Source organism: Micropterus salmoides, unplaced genomic scaffold, assembly GCF_014851395.1.
Source record: "Micropterus salmoides isolate LMB-PRFRI ecotype aquatic unplaced genomic scaffold, ASM1485139v1 Ms_hic_scaffold_21, whole genome shotgun sequence".
Classification (NCBI taxonomy): domain Eukaryota; kingdom Metazoa; phylum Chordata; class Actinopteri; order Centrarchiformes; family Centrarchidae; genus Micropterus; species Micropterus salmoides.
In genome coordinates, this window is record NW_024041262.1 from 14,500,154 (window position 1) to 14,520,647 (window position 20,494).

General features: G+C 39.5%; 1 protein-coding gene across 1 annotated transcript in view; it reads right to left on the minus strand.

The window, feature by feature from the left end:
• Positions 1-20,494, minus strand: part of nrg3b (neuregulin 3b) — a 201,514-nt gene that overhangs the window by 16,127 nt on the left and 164,893 nt on the right. The window contains 4 exon segments of the mRNA XM_038736674.1: positions 1,488-1,614; positions 3,858-3,960; positions 7,840-7,866; positions 14,159-14,232. Of these exon segments, the coding sequence (XP_038592602.1) occupies positions 1,488-1,614; positions 3,858-3,960; positions 7,840-7,866; positions 14,159-14,232 (331 nt within the window).

The window sequence follows — 20,494 nt, forward strand, 5'->3', positions numbered from 1 at the left end:
CACCCTCTTGTTTGTAATCAGTAAAGAATGTTCACTACCTACCTTTAAACATGCATATTTAATTTAGAGTGTAAAAATAAGATGTGAATGATTTATCATTCACATCAGGTCAGTAACACAGAGATTTTCATATCTAGAAAGAGCAGGTGCACATTAGCACAGATATATGATAGGAAAGTAGTGATGGGTACTACTTTTTCAAACAATGGAAGAAAGCTGAACACAGAACAAATTCAAATTTAAAAAAAAACATCTCATGAAGATGAAAAAAAAGTGTGCAGGAGCAAATAATAAATGAGCACAATATGTGACCGTTTTTCCAACACCTTACAAAGAGGGTGCATTCAGGAAAGTGCTAATGCGTTATGGTGATTGCACTCTTTTGATGAGACCTTTACAAGTGTGCATTAGGCTCCAATTACCTTGGGATACTGTGGAAAGATCAGCCATATCAGTGCCATCTACATCCTCCACCTGCTCAGGGTCAGTTCTGTCTTCCACAATCTGCCAGTGCATCCCGTGGTGGCTTGTAAATCATTTTAAGCTACTTTTTTTCTGTTCCACGCTGCCATTTCTTCGTTACTTAACCATTTTTTTCATCATGTGAAATAAATGCCAAAATGAAATTTTTCTCCTTGGGCTTGCACTGTTTGTCTCCAAACTGTTTTGGTGTTGTGTTTCTTAAAGGTAAAGGTACTTTATTGTTATTGTGGTACTTTATTTGTCACATACACAGCGAAATTCATTCTCTGCATTTGACCCATCCCTGAAGGGAGCAGTGGGCAGCCACCGTACAGCGCCCGGGGACCAACTCCAGATTATAATACAGTGTCTGGTCAATGACTGACTGAAGAACCTAACATGTTTTTGATGGTGGGGGAAACCGGAGCACCCGGAGGAAAATGGAGCACCTGAAGGAAACCCACACAAACTCCACATAGAAAGGCCGGGGCAACCGGGGTTGAACCTGGGACCTTCTGGCACGGTGACGGTGGATAGCACTGTGGCCTCACTTCTCCATTATGCTTCAATATGGCAAGTGAATGTGCCAGCAAATTACAGTTGTGGCATTCTCAGTAGTAAAATACCACTAGCAAAGTGCCATTTTAACATTATTTGTGTACTCTACAGAATTGTTGCTGTGCTTGCATAGTGAATTCAGGATCCATGACACGGCACAGATTAGAATTTCCAATCTGCAGTGTGTCAAAGGAATCTGTCAATGTGAACAGGACAAGCAGATTTTTCCTGTTTAACACATGATGCATTTATTTTAAACTGTAATTCCCCTCTCAGTCCATATCAGATATAAGTGTGAACAAAGAGCTTCTGCCAGTAGAGATATTATTAAGACACACATCATACATCATTCTGTCAAGCACTTTAAACTCTGTTTTTAGAGAAGTGCTACGCATGTTAAGATGAAACAGATGATAATGATGATAAAGATATGACTGGAAATAAATCAACAATACGTAAAGATTTACCTTTTGGAGTTGAAAGCTGTATTGAAGCCTGGGAGTAGATTTTGACATGAGGCCAGAGGCATTGACACCGCAGTCTCTCAGGCTGCGGCTATCAGAGAAATGAGCCTGGAGTTTTTCCCTGTGTCTTCTGTAGAGGAAGGCAGGTACATAGAGAAAGACAGAGATTGCAATCTTATGACTAAAATGAGGTAATCCAGACTTGTTGACATTATAGACAGTAATTAAAAATATATATATATATATTTCAACGAGACGGAAACAAGCAGGAAAAATGACCATGGTGGTATACTTCACTATAAGGGTATTTCCTATCTCCCGTCTAATGATAACACGCTCTGATAACAGTTTTCAGTCCAGTCGTTGATTTCTACCACCCACTTGGCCTGGTCTTTAGATGCACATGTAACAGCAAGGTAGGTGATTATATTTATTGATTTGTTACCCTTTATTCCCAAGATGTAATTACTTTTAATACCCAGTAAGATGTGTGTGAAAACAGGCACATACATCACAAATAGTACATAAGCTTTGAGTCCTGCCAGTAAACTATCACAGTTGCCTATTCAAGGAAGGATTTCACTTTACTACTATTCATTGTAGACAGGCGTGTATTTTGGAAATGTGACAATGAATGACCATTTATATTATTTCACAAAAAGAAAATTGCCACTTTTGATTGATCTTAAAGCAAAACAACGAGATTTGACAACCGTTGTCAAATGTGCCTTTAAAGGTCAAAGTGACAAAATGAACATCACTCAATTTGCAACTCACATGTGGGATTTTTTTTTTCCTAGAGCTTTAACTGAAGGTTTGATGGAGGTGAAAATGCTTAAACTGGCAAGAGACATAGCATTATGAGAGAAGATGTCGTGCACAAGTGAAAATGTAATCAAGGCAATGTACCGTGAAACCTCCATTACATGCCTTTGTGATAATATTCTAGGAAAAGAAATACCTCCAGAGACACCAGAGTTAGGGGAATATAAGGACGATTTCTGGTTGATAACATGTTTTAATGTATACTGTCAAGTGAACATGTCAAGCTGATGGTGCCTTAAGCAGACTTTCCAGTTTTCCTGCTTCATAGCTATCTTAAATTTGTTTAAACTTGGTTTCAATCAGTTCCAATCTTTAACATTAAAAAGCTCTAATAAACAAAATATGAGAAAGAAAAGTAAAATGGCATCATTTAGCTATGCTAAATATAGTGTTCCTTCATTTTGGATTAAACTTTGATTGGATTAAAAAATTAATTGATGCTTAAGAGTTTTGGATTAAATGTTAATTCACCATTAAATGTTCATTTTTAAATACTAGGTTGCTAAAGTCTCTCTGCAGCTGGGGCCTGTTAAATGTTTCCTGTGCAAAGGACATGGCAAAATGTTCAAATTTAGGAAGTAAATGACTAAATTGGTGAAAAAAACAAGAAACTAAACAGCAACTAACTGATGATTTGGATGGACTGACACCCAATGCTGGGACTCACTCTCAAAAAAAGAATGAACCAAATGACTAACTTCTTGAAAGAACACTGAAAGCAGTGATCGAGTTTTATAAGTACATATAATTAACAGGGCTTTGACTTTCCTTTTTGTGAATCTTTAAAAATGTATAAGTAACTCTCTTCTCTCTAACTCCTCTGTATAGTCTTCAAATACCATCAAGAATGCAACTTCACTAGTTAATCTTCTCTGTGAAGTTTAGGTCTTTACCGAAGAGCAGAATAAGTATTTAGTAGGAGAAACTGTCAAACAACATTTGGGGAAAAGAAATTCAATTTAACAAGGACTCTGGGTTTGGTTACTTTCCGGGACATTATTTGTACCGTTGAGCCAGGACTCTCTGGTCACGCTGGCACTGGCACTACTTAGAGTGCTACAGTACTGAAAATAAAACCAATTTTTATTTATCAAGACCAATTCAATCAACACAAGCTACATTAAATGCCCCTTTACACTCTGCTATTACTTTTGTTTGTCTACATTCCTTTACTTTCTTCTTCCCTGCGGTGAGTAATTGACTTTGGCGGGCTGCTTTCGCACTTCGTGATTCCCTCTTATCCGCACACATGTACACACACGGTTAATGTTTTTGAACTTACTCTTGCCCCTGTCTTATCTGTGTATTTTGTTTTGGATGAAGCATTTTGTGACACACCTGCTTACTAAAACCACTTTACAAATAAATCTTACATGAGTATCTGTCCCAAATGCATCCTACGCAATTTAGATTTGATGCCCTGCTAAAACATCCTCTAGCTGACTCACACTTAGAATTTCATTGGGCTCCATGCCATAATAGTAAAGTGCTCTTTCTGCACAGCCAGGGGCATACTCTACTAATGTGGTGCTGGCTGGCATCACTCACTTGTTGCGGCGGTAGAGAGCCATACATGCCACTCCAAGAAGACAGATCCCTGAGGCAATGCTGAAGATGGACAGCACCTGCCTCTGGTAGGTGTCACCACTCTCTGCGGAGGAGAGAATACAGTTCAGGCCCCTGAATTTCTACTGTGACACAAAGGATATGGGTATGTGGGTGTGACTGAGCAGGGAGGAAGAAATTCATCATGAATTAACATAACGAACTCACACAAACGGTGGCTGGACGTGCACACAAAGCCACTCATAGACATCTACACACAATCTGCATTAGCATAAAGCGACCAATGCTGCTGTCAGTAAATGTCAGTGTTTGAGCATGGGATAGGGACATGGCAGACACAGACAGGGCTCAGTGACATGTGCTAAGTGAAGTGTGATAATCATTTCGTTCAGACAAACCCAGCAGGCAACACCGATGGACTGTCTGCACAGCAGGGGCCACACTGAGTGTGTGCGTGCATGTACTGTATGTGTGTCAGTATTCAGAGACTGATGGTGACAGGGAATTAGCAGCAAATGAATGCTCCCGGAGCTTCTTGTCAGACCCCTGCACATCAGCAGCAGAGGCTTAGGGTCAGAAGCAGCTGGGACAAGTAGCAGTTGATCCCAGAAGATATCTGTGTGACTGAGCAGCTGGATTGCGGAGCTGCACAGCTTAGTGCATGGTGCAGGGGTGAAGGCGGTGCACGCATGGGCTTATGACTCCAAATAGTCTAGTGGTCAAAAATGAGCGCAATCTAAAACCTGCATGTTGGTATGTTAGTTATCCACTGACATCAACTGTGGTGAGATGTCTGTGTCCCACTGTCATTCAGGATCTTGAACATAACCTCCTGTGACATTACTCAGTCACTCAAGAACAATACAATCCCCCAGTGTCTGATCCCAGCACCTTGACAACTGCAGGGTAAAGTGCAGAAAACATCACCACAACCTGTCCATGACCTTTGAGGGCTTGTCTTTGAGGCTTTTGATGCTGTCAACAGAGAACTGTCCTGGGAGGTCGTCTTCATCCGTGCTTGTCTACCCAGGTTTATCAACTTCCTACAACTCTTGTTTTATAGGCACAGTGACTGTTGGAGAGCTTCTTGTGTTGAAAGCACACTGGAGTGCAAACAAGCAGTCTGTTTGCACCATTTTTTTCTTTCATTTTCTTCCTCTGCATCACATCAGTGCTGCATCAACACATTTGAGGGATCGTATGGTGTAACTATGGTGGTGAGTTCAAACCGGTGGGAAACCTTTTTAATATTACAATGCTTCTGGCAAAAGATAAAGATAACATATGAACACATCCTGGAGTTATAACGTGGATATAAATGCATGGTATATACACACATCAGAGTGCAAACGGCCCACTCGGCTCCTGTGAAAAGGAGGCAGGATGGGTTTGAATTGAAATAAACAGTCCAAAGAAATGCTGCGGGGGTGGCCAGCTGTGACACACTAATGCATATTTAATACTTCCAAACTGACAAATTGCAAATGTGCTTGATTTTGGTCACATTTTTGGTTTTGCATTAATGTTATAAATAATGGATTCAAATAATGACAATTTAAAGTTGGCATCTTGAAAAGAGCAATTAAGCATGTGACTAACAGGCCGATATTGTTCATCATAGTCTGGCTGGTACCGGATTTCTGATATTGACAACAATATATAGATTTTTGAGCAATATATAATAATATATGTACCTAGATTTGTGTTTTTTTCATACCAATATAGTGGACATTTTGCCTAGGATCCATCAGATACGGTTATAAGAGCTGTGTTAAAGATATGTTTGGGGCAGTATATTTCCCAGAAGAATAAACTTATTAGCAAAGATGAAAGTATGACATTGACTAATATGTTATATTATAAAGTTAATATAACATATGACTCAATTTCATACAGTAAACCTTACAAGAAATTAAATCATAAGTAATATCTATAAATATATGAACTTTAACTGGGAGAAATGACGATTGGCTTCAGTTTAGTATACTGAAATGTCTTCAGGTATATCTGCTAATATAGATGGTTATGTACAGTGTAAAACTATAATAAGCCAATACAGCCGATAATATCAACCCTGAGGTATATCTGGCAGGCTCAGTTATGCATAATAGAAACAATTCACGTATTTGACACTAGTATTTTGAAACTTGTGAAGAGAGTGGTGGAGCTGTCAACAAGTTTTTGACTCGCAGATTCTTGAACAACCTTGTAATTTGTCCGGAACACAGCCGTGGATATCTTCATGCGTCACTTTACAAATAAATAACTGACGTTACCTATATATCTTATATTTGTGCCCCCTGTAAACTCTCCGGCCTTTACCATCAGTGCAATGACCTTTATGACGGTTGCATCTTTGAAATACATGGGAAATATCTTTCTCTGCCAACACATCAGCGCTCATGTGGAGCACCACCTGAGACAAGCCTCTGCCTTTTTTTTTGTGTGTGTGTGTGTGTGTGGGTGTGGGTGGGGGGAGATAGATGAAATAGGCTTTTCCAAAATCGTAACATAAAAACAGCTGTTTATAAAGCTCTGCTGAATGGCTGCAAGTAAAAACCAACATGCAGTCTGTACATAAAACCATTACAGGCCTTTCATGCCTGATGCCTACAAGGCATTCTTAAAATTAGACTAACTGAACAGCCTCAGCTATATTGGCTAAGCCATATCATATTTACACAAGGACAACACAATCCCATATGGCCAGCTATGTCATTGCTATCACTCTCCACGTGACGGAAAAAAATGCCAGACCATGCTAAAGTATCCATGACAAAATGGGGTTCTCAGCCAGAAATAAATCAGGGCAAACTAGCGAGACACACAAAGCTTCAGCTGCTGGCCCAAAGAATGCAAGAAAATCAAAAGACAAGATCATAGTTCGAGCACTCAATCTCACTTCAAACAGGGCTTTGCTGTATTCTGACTGACTGTCTCAGTCTGTCACATATCGGACTTATATAACCACTATCAAAGGATTCATTGCAACAGCAGAAGACGAAGTCATAAAGGAACACAATGAATAAGGAAGTGAGGATGCACAGGGCTTACCTCATCTGTCCAGCTATAAATCGATCAATCCTGTTCTCATTTCCTCTAATGAATCCACCCACCTGCAGTAGCATTCTGAACTAATTTAGTCCCTAAGATTAAAACCACCAAACTGAGGAATATTGTGTGCACGGTGGGCTTCTCCCTTTGAGAGTGTCGTCTCCTTCCGTCTATTTCCCGGAGCAAGCGTGTGACGTGACGGCAGTGTATGAAGCCTTGTTAATGGAAAACTTCACAGCATGCAATGTTGGTTTTTATGTATGCACAAAAGGGAGCCAGAGAGTGAGGGAAAGATGGCAAAGGGAAAATGAAAAACAGTACATGTGTGGTAGAGTCTGTGTGTGTCTGTGTGAGTATCAGGGATTATATATTCCCTCTGGATAAAGAATAGTGTGTAATTATTAAAGAAAGAGGGCTAGATGGTTTGAAAGTAACTAAAGTAATATCAACGAAATTCTAAAACATGTTTTAATTGTATTTTAACTGCCTCTTATTCCATTGGTAGACATTTTGTGGTTGCCCAGGCTTTTAGATAAATCATTTTGTAAATCCAGATGAAGTAACTCACAACACAAAACATTTTTTGACACCATATATAATGTACACAGAAATTGCTACAAAACTGACACTACATACATGTAGCAGGCGAGCAGACACACATTCACACATGAACTGCTGCAGTCTTGTCTTCATTGCTCTATCCTCATTACATCACTCCTGTCTAACGGTACTGTTATTCATGCAGACAGAATACGCCTAATTCACCACCACTGTGTTTCCATGGCGACTGGCCCGCATTAATTTTCCAAGGTGAGTGGCCTTGTTGTGCTGGATTGTGTGTTTTGTATGTGGTATTTCACAGGTGTAAAGCACATAAAAGATTGATTGAGCCAATGAAAAGTTGTCTTACCCATGAACTCGATCCCAAGTTCATCCGCTGTTCCATTCAAGGCCGGGTAGCATAAGAAAATGGAGGGAACGGGTAAACACAGACAAAGGGGGGGGGGGTGGGGTGGGAGAGAAAAACAGTTACAACATAATGTGCCTGTATCTTACTCAGAATTCACCTTAGGGACACACACACTCCATAAAGTTGGTTTGACGGCTTTCTCTGACATGGCTCTCCCTTGTGCACCAGGTAATGAGCCACCCAGCCCAAGATGCTTGGTATGCTTTTCCGTGATACACTCTGAATTTATACAGCCTGCAGTGGCTTTGAATGAAGAAAGAAAACAACAAAGATATGGGGGCTGAGAGGATTAGAGGAAGGATCGGGAAAATAAAAGTTGAAAATGACATATCATATAGCTTTATGTCACTGACGTTGCTTTGCACAGGCCTTTTATATTGATTTGAGCCTGAGGCATTGCAGTAATTGTCCTGCTCTGTCTCCACGCACAGCTTTTCAATATTCACAAGCTGGTCGCTTTAAGATGCGCCCCACTAACACACACGTTCACATACATGCGCACCCATAGGCATACAGTACATTACACTATTGTATGCCTTTGTCTCTCGCACACACACACAAACACACACACACAGTCTTCATGCTGTTAAGTCTTTCCCCCCAATCCCAGTGCTGAGGAAACAGATAAAAAGGAGCACTCGTGTTCTTTCCATCCTGACAGTGCCCCTTTTTCATGTCACTGTAATGTAATCTCATTTAAATTAAAATGAAACCCTCACTAGTAATTGCTTTTCTGACAGAGGTGGTTTGAGTTTTAAATAGAATGCGGCTTGCCAAGCTCCTGACAGATTATGTGGTGGGCACTCTCCAAAAAAGTGGCTAACAGAGAGAAAGAAAAAAAACATCTGTTCCTGGACACATTTTGATTGTACCATGGGACAATCTGTCAGTGCTGTGGCTTTATATGTTAGAGGGAAAACGAAAACACCCCAAAGAACTTGAGCAAGATTCAGATAGGCAAAAGACAAGTGAACATTTGGATGAATGGACCATAATAATTGCATAAGGTTATCTCGCTCTATTAAGGGGTGTGATAAGAGGAAATAGGTCTTTTTAATGTGAATGATCAAATTTGAAATACAGTTAGCAAAGTCATGACATTTAGGGAAAGTTTCAGAGAGCATTTAGACATATTAAATACAAAGCCAAGTTTGTCATTCACTCTACGACTCCCTGGCAGATTCTTAATGAGGCAAGGGGATTTTCATGATTGCAGTGATAACAGGAGAGAAATGAGAAAAAAGCCTGAAAAGCAGGTCTGAAATCCCCAAATTAATCAATCATTTATAAAATTAAATTATGTTTTTCTTTTTAAATAGGAAGGAGGTGTCCTTATTGAACACAATTTAAGTAATCATTTCCAGATTTATCTACTGCAGCCATGGTGATTATTTACCAAATGTCAGCATTTATTACATGCTCCTACTGATTCAGTCTCACAGCAACTCACAAACTAATGATAAAAACAGCCAATCAATTCTGGCCAGCGGACAATATGCTCTTTGCCATGAGGAGTTAGCCTTGCCATGAGAAATAACTACATGATTAAGATATGGTTGACATTTTTGTTACTAGGTGCTTACCGCCACTGTGGCACAAACACTTGGCAAGGCCAAATAACTGAATGCAGTAACTTACTGATGTTGCCTGATCTGTATTATCCATTCAAGCCTTTCCCTGAGATTGCCCATGGCAACAGCCAGCACTTTTCCACTCTAAATCGCCCTGACTGTCACAGCCTGTGCAGATGATGTCATTACAACACTGATACATATCCCATCCGCTGGAATTGCTGTGTCTGGAGACATTCACCAATCATAATACGCACAGGCTCCCAATCCTTCGTACTGGCAACTCAAAGCACCTGGGGGAATCACTTACAGTGTCTTGTGGGAGCCTTGAGAAAGCTTGGAGAATACCTGTGCATCATGTCAGATGCTCTTGGCCCGATTAAGAGGCAGAAATCTGGTGAGTGGGAGAGACAATGGCAGGAGTGAATCAAATCCTTAATCCCCTCCTTCACTTGGGTGAGCAGGGAACTAGGAAGCCAATGCGCCTGTGTGTATTTGTGTGTGTGTGTGTCTGTGTGTTACTGAACCCAACATCCTGTGTAGCTACTTAAACCAGGCCTAATATCTGAGATAAATAGTTCAAATTAGAGGCTTGCCTTCTTCCTCTTTGTAAAGCTGGTTAAAACCAACCGCCAGCTCACCTCCCTAATCCCCCTCTTCAGTCTTCCACCAAACATCATAGTCTAAATGGTGCAACTATCCAAATTGAAAACTATTAGCATCATGTTCTAAACTCATTCCGGAGTTTTACCGGTTATAAACTAAATTGCAACCTTCCTGAACCCCAACACTTCCCCACTGTGCACCACTACGACCCCAGCAGCTTCTCCCCAACTCATTTCCAAAGCTGAGTTCACAGCAGTACAGCTGGAGTACCTGGCAGGGAGCCTCTTTCTCCTTTTGTCCCTGAGCTTTTGAGATGTGCACAACAGTCCCCGCATCTCTTTCTACCTCTGTAAGGATGTGTGCATGACAGAGTGGCATTGTGCGTACTGCTCTTTTGAGTGGCTGCTTTTGTGGCCAGTCAATAACAAGACAAAGGATGAGGGGCGATGGATGATTTGTGACTGTAAGGTGCAAAGAGATCGATTTCAGCAAAAAAAAAAAAAAAGAGAGAGAGAGAGAGAGAGAGAGAGAGAGAGAAAAAAAGGGTGAAATGAGAAAAGTGTGCATGGCAAAAGAAACTTCTTTCACCCCAGGGTGTGATTTGTGTCTGTCACGTCAATAAATGAAGATGTAGAATTAAACAAACTTAGCTTATACACACAGAGACACGCATACACACAATGATTTGAATTTCACTGGAGCTTGTCCCACTTGTAGTTGTTGTTAGTGTGTGCATGTATGTGTGTATGTTATTACATGATTTTGGCTTTAGAAAGCAGGATAATCCTCAAAACCCTTGCTAATCTGGGTAAATTTTAGATTACTCTGTATCAACAGAGATCAAAATGGGCTTCATTCCTCTCTCAAATCTTCCAGGGTACACTTATCTCTTACGGTGGTTGAATGATTGTGGCCGCAACAGTTTCTTTGGTAAACAGGTGCATGTGTGGAGTGACAGTTTATTGTATTACAGCCGCCATTAATCTTTTTTTTCTTTCTAATAACAGTTTGGTTCATGGCACAAAATTACTACTGAAGATAGTTTTGACAAATCTTTAATGTACTAGATGGATACTGTATAGTTTTACGCCATTTACTGACAACACACCTATTTCATGTACCAACCTATTGTTATAAATACATACTATTATATAAATTACATTTATCATGTATAAACATTATAAACTTTGTACTAACAGAACCAGCATTAGACACGCTTTCATGGCTGTACAGGATCACAACTATACAGCACGATGTTGCATAATAGAAGGCAATACAACACAACTTAAAAAAAAGAGGAAAAATGACAAAAGAAAAACATTAATTTTCAACACAACCTGAAAATCCAACACAAAAGTGAAAAGTGGACATGTTCACAAGATTGGTGTTTGGCCTTCAAGCCCCTCAAATCCTTCAGTTAGATGAAAGCAAAAGCTTACATAACCATAATAAAGTATACTGGAAAGTACTTGCAAGTATACTTGCTTTCAATTTAAATTTTTATATTCATGACAGGTCTGGCAAGGCTTCACTTTAGATCACTGTTCATATGCAGGCTGTGTATATATGTACTTATGTAGCGTACACACCGGGGGTGGATGGGGATGATTCTGGGCTACAACAGTTTGCTATGGAGCCTAATTTAATGACACATCTGTGATGGGAGGTGTGGTGTCTTGCCTACAGTATGAGATGTACCAACACTCACCACCTTCTTACTGTAGCAACCGAGCAAAATTTCCACCTACAGAATGTTTTCTCTCTCCCAAAATACTACTGGAATATTGTGCATATGTGGAAATGTTGTTCCATATATTTATTTGTATGCATTTTATTCCCCCCAGCTATGCTGGATTCTAAATACATTCACATTTTATATAATTACACTTTCTTTGATGTATAAGTTATAATATATTATTAATTGTTTCAGACAAAATTATATTTATTCTAGAATTTGCTTAAAATCTCTGTGGCTCATTATTTACACCTCGTAGATATATGCAATCTGTGGCGGAGGGGGGCTGCTAATAAGATATAGCTTTCATTTAACTGGTCCCAAGATGAAAAGGATGGGAATCACTGCCTTAAACAACTCTGGCTACAACACATGAGCAGTAACCAGAGCAGCAACAGTGCAAATATAGCTTTGTAGTTTAGGTGTTAAAGCTGTTGTCTGGGAGAGTCATACATTGAAGTATTGTGTTTTCCCCACACACTGATCCATCTGTTTTACAGGCTTACCTTTAGCGACTGTAAAAGATGCATGTCCCTGAAACACAGGTTTTAGTCAGCTGAAAGATAGATTGTTGTGTTTAATCCACTGACAAAATCCATCCATTTTAATTTTCGGCTTCAACCCTGCTATATTTTAAAGTGAGTTATTCATAGTAATCTTTTCCCAAGAATAATTTTGATGAAGTGTTTTCAGTAAGCTCACACACTGCAGGAAATATAGTTTTTACATTTGTAAATAAGGTCAAACGTTTATACAGTATATGTTACTGCAGAGTCTTAAAGCAGGGATGTGCGCATAAAAAATGCATACACCACATTAAACAAACACTCTTTTATATTTTCCCTTGTGAGGCTTATTGTCTTATACATTTTTAATAAATGAAAATGCCCTATAAATGTGTTTCAATCTACCGTATTTGTTTCTTATTAACACATTGGGCATTTTATCCATTTTCAGGCAAAAACCAGTAAGATTCAGCTTATTTCAAAAACCAATATCAAAATCTCCTGATCCGGACACACAGGAATATTGATGTCTTATTAGATAAAAACATCCCATTGTGAAAACTGAGTGCCATGAGGGAGCATGAAACATGCTTCGTGACACTGGCTTGTGACCCCATTAATAGACTCTCGGTAGACCTGGCACCATCAAACAGAAGGTTATAGGAGTTAAGTTTTCTCTCAGACTCTTGGTGCAGAGGAGCCAAGTTACTCCATAAAACAGTGTGAATTTGTAAAGCCGCAGTCTCATAGGAAAGGCTCGGGGCCTCCAATTTCTGCTCCTTGTACCTCTGACTTTTGCTTTATTTTTTAACTACACTACACAGCTGTCATGGGAATTCAAAGACTCCAGGGGAACTGTTTTTCATGAACAATGGAAACTTTTGCTAGACTAAAGCAAAACAAGATTAAAGACTGTAATAAAAGATTCAGGAGGTTTTATTCACAGGGTTTAATTCCAATATCTGCATGGTAGCACTGTACCCATGCAGGCCATTAAAGAAACACAGTCTCATTATACACATTTTGACTGCGTCTAACTAAATATATATATTTTTATTGTTGTAATAATTGAGATTCAAAAGAAAATATCCACTTTATGACACCATTAATGTATGACCACACAAAATGGAAATAATAAGCCTAAAGGATAATTCAGTGACTAAAAACATGTTCTTATGAATTAAATGCTGTAACACAGGTATTGTAACATTAACTCTTAATATACTTTAGCTATGTAACTTTATGTTACCCGGTATTCATTTTATGTTAGAGAAATCGCTATTATAAAACTTTAGTGGCTCTAAAAATGAATTTTAAAAAAAAATCTTAGACAGGATTAAAGTACTTTATATTCTGCACTAATCAGTTTCGGATTATGAAAACATCATCAAATGGCTCTCTCTTTACTGGAAATAATTTTTTCTGTGTGTTTTGAAGTACTATTTGCTTCCATTAATAAGTTGACATTACAGAACTGAGAGGAAATGAGGGTAGAAAGAGATTCAGTAGCATACTGATGGGAAGTAGTGACCATCCCTGGTTCAAGTCCCTCGTTGTACTTGAACCAGGGATGATTGAATCCTTAGGCCCCAGGTTCCCAAGATGCTCCAGAAGCTAGTTTTTATGCAGTCTCAGGGCCCAGAGGACTACACTACCCTGTGCTGTAAGAGTTATCAAAAGGCTGATCTCACTTGATTTACAGTATATTTATCATGTTGACTGAAACAGTATAGTCAGAGATTCGCTCAAGGTCATGTAACATGTGCTTGTTATGAATTTGTTTTCATGCCGCAGATCAATACACCATCACTGTAGGATAAAAAATAGAAAAGAGAACGTACTTGGGTCTGACAAGATAGCATCTGTCTTGGGTACAAACTGGTCACAGCGTAGTCCATGGTAGCCTTCCTTACACCTGCAAGAGAGACAAAAAAACAAACAAACACGGAGATTAAAAGTAAGTACCGCATGAACTATCAGCTGAAGATAAAGAAAGTTGAGAGCAGGAATCCCAGAAAGAAGACTGAATGGACGGTAAAAAGTGTGCTCACTGAGGACTGAGGCGGTGGAGGGAGATACACAGAAACTGTTGGGAGGGGTGGGGTGAGAAGAAAGAGAAGAAGGGGAAGATAGTTGGGCAGGCATAAGCAGCGCCTGCAGCCTCACTGATAGCACATGACTGACAGGAATGCCAGGTCCCAGTGGAAGAAATGGGGAAGTGGGATGGAGAGTACTTGGCGTGATGCAGACGACGCAAGATCTACAGTGGAAGGGAAGTTGGCATAGTTGGAACACTCATATAAACAAAGTCCTGGCACAGATATTTGCCTTCACAAGCAAATGCACTGATGATGCCTGCAGATCCCTCAGTAACTGTCATAATTATATCCACTGAAATTATGACATCTGAAGTTTGGCTGTGTCTTGAAATGTTTTCGCAATAACCTTTAATCTGCAAAAACACTGTATAGTCATTATACATTATGATGCATGTATAATTCTTAAGCATTTTTACCAATGCTGTGCTGAATGAATGAAAGCATGAAAAAAATAAACATACCAGTAGCGTCAGAATAAAAGACTACTAAAGTTACACAAGAATATAACCCACAAATATAAAGTTTGGAGTTGTTCCTCAGCACTCAGCCCTAGTTTGGCACAATCCTCAATAGTTTTTGTCTCAAAGAGGCATTTTTATTCCCATCTTCAATAGTGGCCATGCTGTGAGCACATCCAGTGGGCTGATCCATCCCTCTCCTCTTTTGCGGCTTAGGGGAGACAATTGGGGGATTTGTTTTGATGTGTCTGTTTCAACATAAACTTGTACATGAGCGAGCGATGTGTCAGAGTTGTCTATATTTTCTCTATTCCATCAGTCGATGACATATTGTAGGTAAACTGGGGGGATTTACAGTCACGCATAATCCATCAATATCCATCCACCACATTTCCGCTAGTGTCACCAATCCCACATACAGTATGACATATTGGATGAGTGACAGGCAGAAGTGGACCATTCGGTCTCACTTAGCTTGGCTTGACCTGATAGCTTGAATAAAAAATCAAAAAACAACACTGTCAACAACAGCTGAACTGAACTGAGCAGCAGTGGAGATCACAAGTTGTTGGTTAAGGCTGGGATAAGAGTGAAAACTGTGATAGACTGTGTCATCTTTCTTTGTTTTTACATCTCAAGCTGCAGCTTCAGCTCCATTTGTTTAGTGTGTCTCAGCTCAATATGTGCAAATTTTATCTATCTCTCCTGTTTTTCTCTCTATGATGCAGTCTGGAACTGTACAAGTGATGAAAAATAAATAGGACACAGTACACAGTGGTCCTCTAATTTCACACTGGCTCAAAGCTGATGGTGGTGCTAATGCAAATGCATCTGCATTTTCTATGGGCGTCCATTTTTTTAGCTTGCGCCTGTTTGGTGATTTTGTGGCTCCAATGAAAATGCTCCTGTCACGGTGGGTTGAGGTGAGGTTGTGGCGTGCAGTAGGTGGCACAGTGCAATTTTGGTATTCAGTAAAACAGTACAGTTATGGGCCAGAAAGACAAAACAGTGAGTTGAAGGAGGCTATGAATCTCTGTACAATTGCAGAGTCAGGGGACAGTTCTCTCTTCACTATAAGCAATCCATTTCACATCCCACTGCACATAGCTGCTTCATCCATTGTAAATATATATGTTACAACAGATGATATTCTGTATGACTTACTATATATAGCACTTATAACACTGTTATGTATACACAAACATATAACAGCTTTAAAAAAAAAACAAATTGAAAGATGTACAAAATGTTTGTACATGTTTTAAATGATGTGCTAGAAAGTGAGCTTGGAAAGCTTTTAAGCTCTCAGTGCTGTTCCCAGTAATCAGCGTCCCTGTGAAGCTGTGGGGCATGATCATTTAAAATGGTCATTTTGTGTTATGTGGCAGTAAAAACTTGCTAAATGCACCTTTAAATAGTGGGACTCATTACTGTTCAACTGATGTGTGAATTAAACCCTCTAAATCTCAAACCTCAAACCCTTTGTGTTATTTCATTTCCAAAGGAATATGCAAAACACACAAAACCTTTATAGCTCTGGGCTCAGGCAACCAAAGGACAGGATTAAGAACTTGATTCTCTCCTGTCCTTGTCTCTCCCACAGCCAGACTTCCTAATCAGCGCTAAAAAAAACCTGGCAAATGCAATACCCCGTTACTCAGCAAACTCTCCCTCAACTCTTTCTTTCACCACATACACAAGATTATGTCATGTTATGTTGTCCTACTGAGCAGCATACAGACCTCCCAATAGATTATACTTTGGCTGAACATTGACAAAATCAAACATTTTCAATTGGAATCCACAATATAATTAATTTGTTTTTGGTCAGACTATTGGTCATTCCTTTAGGTATTTTGGGGAAACACTCATTAGTAATACAGATCATTCTTTGCAAGTTTACAAAATCTTAAAATAGATAGATTAAAGATTAAGCCATTGTATCAAGTATATTGCCTGGTCCTTCACCACTGTGCACTTGGGAACCAGGACTGGTTTGATTAATTAGTTGCATAATACAGTATCTAATATAATAACACATTTTCTGCTGAATAGCATCAGTTGAATTGTTATCGTCATTGTTCATTATGCACTCAGTATGCATTTTAGGCAAAAGCCAACATGATTTAAGTGATCTGAAATAGATGCCTTGAAACAGAACATCCATTTAAAAAGTTATCATTATTCACCGTAGAGATAGCCCATTAAATCAGGCCGAACATTTTACAGTGAAATGGAATATGCAAAAGAACATGCCATATGATGCGTAAAGCACCAGTCCAAATGACTAATGCAAAGATATCAGATTAATTACCAAATTAAAACTGCTTTTGTATGGGAGAAATTAAGTCCGGGCCACAGTGGGAGGGGATTGAAATAAAAAAGAGAATCTCAAGAGAAGCTGAAGTTTTGACACATTTATCCATCATACGGTACATCCAATGCGAAAAGGACACGTCTGTGTTAACCTCTTGTTTGAAAAGTTGTCAAATGCATATTAGAGGAAAGAGGGAAGCTTAAGCTTTGACAAATGTTCATGTTACAGATTCCACTTTCTGGGTGGCCAAATATAAAGTTTAGGCATCCCTGTGTTCTCAGTTAAAAACAGATTCCTTGATTTGGTATAAAACACAAGCACTGTCTCTTTTTAAGTCAGCCTGCCAATCTGAGTCAAACAGCCAATCATGTACCGCACAATTCAGGGAGGAACCCAAAGCGACCACTCATATTTCAAGGGTAAATAATTCCACCCCTCCCATTGCTTGGCTCTGCCCTACATAACACCTTCTATACAGGGGTGTGAGCTGAGATGCCTAGTTAGTATTCTGAATCACAAACCCAAAGGCACAATGCCTGTCTGGTTATCTGTTTACGTCTGGGGTTGCTTTCTGTTTGTCTAAGTCTCCATCTCTCCCCTCCTACCATCTTTGTAGCGCTGTGGAACTAGCTCAGCCACACTCTATGAGATGCAAACAATGCTTTGTAAATCTGTTTGTGTGAACATGGCGTTGAATTGCTGAATGAATGACAAACAATGTGAGATAATGACGCGCTTTGAGTATGTGTTCGTGTGAGTATCTCCAATGAGGGAAATCGGAGAACAAGAGCTTGTATTTATGTATGCGTGGGTTGGTTAAGTTTCAAAAGGGGGAAATATCTCAAAAGAGAAACCCAGATGTGTGTGTGGATGGGGGCACATATGACAGCTTTCTCGAGTGTGTGTGTTTATATCCTGCAGCCAGTGTGTGTATAAGCAGCGGATATAGACTGAATGCATGTTTCCCCCCACTGCTCCAGAGCTGTCTGTGACTACCCAGCTGCTTTTAACACATGTTACAGTCACAGAGAAAACACACCTCTGAGTCTGGGGGATGACGAAGGGGTTGGGCGCACTGCCTCATAACTAATCACCATCCTGCCTGTTAATTAGCGTGAAGAAAAATGAAGGATATGTTGAGTGCAATGGGAGGGAAGAGAGGTTCAAGGAGGAGAGAAGGGGATGGGGATGTGATCATGTCAACCAAACTTTTCATTTACCTTCTGACGCCCATGCATATTCCACATGCCCCATAAAATAACTGCATCTGAGCTATAACTGATGAGGCAGAGGGGAGGTGCAATCACTAACTGGTAGTGAGAACTCAGGGTTGATCACTTACCAACCAGCTAACTCAGGCTTTGAACTTACTTTTGGTTTCACAGTATCTGATGGCCACTGTTAGTTTTAACAAGATAAAGATAAGATAACGGTTTGTGCTGGTCTTTAATTGATATAATACAATAAAAAATTAGAAAGAGACTTGAGTAATCCAAGTTAGTGTAAAGTTCATGCTTGACCTTGGAAACAGCAGTTCCAGTTTTTTCCAGGGAAACTCTGCCCAGCCAAGAAATAGCTGCACACATACAACCCCCCATTAAGGGACAATATGTAGTTTTTACACATCCGGTTTTGTATGGATTGAAGAAACAAGACATAACGTGTTAATTAGTGAGCTTTATTGTTGGGTGGATTTGGTTACCACTGGACAGAACCAGTCTAACTGTTTCCGTCTTCATGCTAAGCCTTAGCTTCATCTTTACTGTGCAGATATGAGAGTGGTATCAATTTAATCATCTCACTCAGCAAGAAAGCAAATAAGTCTTCTTAAATAAGGACTTTTCGTTCATGCTGGCTCATAATCTGAGGTTCAGGGGTCATTCTTTACCTCAGAAATTGTGCTCAGTCTACTACAATGTACATCTACAATCCATGACTGGACAAAGATCTCCAGAACAGATACTAAATGGACCTCGTGGGGAGATTGTTTTCTAAATTGAGTAATTTATCAATGATCCACCCAGAAGCATCTAACAAACAGGTAATACATCACGATTAAAATTAAAAAGTGCTTTGTTTTTGTCTTTCTGTTGTATATAAAAAAGGGTAAAGGAATACCATAGGGATGCACCAAAATGAAGATTCTTGGCCCAAGCCAAAACCGAATATAATGAAAAAATTACAAATACCGAATGCCGAACATAAATTAATTCAATTCAAATTTTTTTTAACCATTGCTTAAATTAAATAGTCAAAATGTGCTTTTTACTCAGTGTTTTCTATAGGATTAGCACAGGTCTGTTTCAGTGGATTTACCATAAAGGCTTGAATACGTGTGCACTCCAAATTTAGGTGTGGCTAGCTTAATTGACTTCTCATAAATGAGTGACAGAAACACTCAAAGCGGGTCAGACCGTTTTTTGCCTTTTCTAAGAAGTCAGCCGCAAATGGAGTGGATGTGCTACAAGACAATTCAGTAGAACAGTGTCTGCAAACGGCGGGTTTGTGATATTAAGGATTAACACTGTTCCTGTACAGCTGGGTAGGTCTCTATTCACTATTACAATCATTAAAAAGCTGAACACTAGAGCTATATAATGTTACAAGTAGCGTTACCTAACTAACATTACATTATGATCAATCCACAGCCTACATTTTTCTGCATTTGTTTTAGGTCTTGGAAAGGGAATAAATAGTACATCTCCTTTCAACCTCTCTGGAAAGCGACTGTAACACCAACACTGTAAGTGCCCCAAGAACAGAGTTTGACCATATCTTAAATACAACAAATACAGCAAAATACAATACAGCAAAAAAAATCTAGAAAACAACGCAATTTGCATACGAGTCAATGGCAGCAAGTGCCGGACCTCAGTTAGAGCGAGTCCTACACTGCGCTGTGATTGGCCAGCTGCATATTCAGGGGGTGGCTTAGTGAAGGGTCAATTAGCTGGAATTATTTCCTCCAATTGCAGGCAAATGGTTTTCTAAGGAGACATGTAGCTGTATAGGTTCAATATTATGGTTATGGTGAAGAACAATTTTTGGTAAGGACCAACAGATTGTGACTGCAAAACCACATGTCTTGATTTGTCTGGGCTACATATCTCCGACTAAAGCTGCCTAACCCTGAACTCCAGGACTTTGCTATTACCGTCTTTTACATGTTAGCTCGATTTGCCTTAATAAAATGATTAACTTTTTATGCTGGCATAAACACATGGCTTAGAAATACTGGTAACAGGAAGAGACACTGCATGCTACTAAAACTCGGCACTACATCTATGCTATGATGATTGGGAA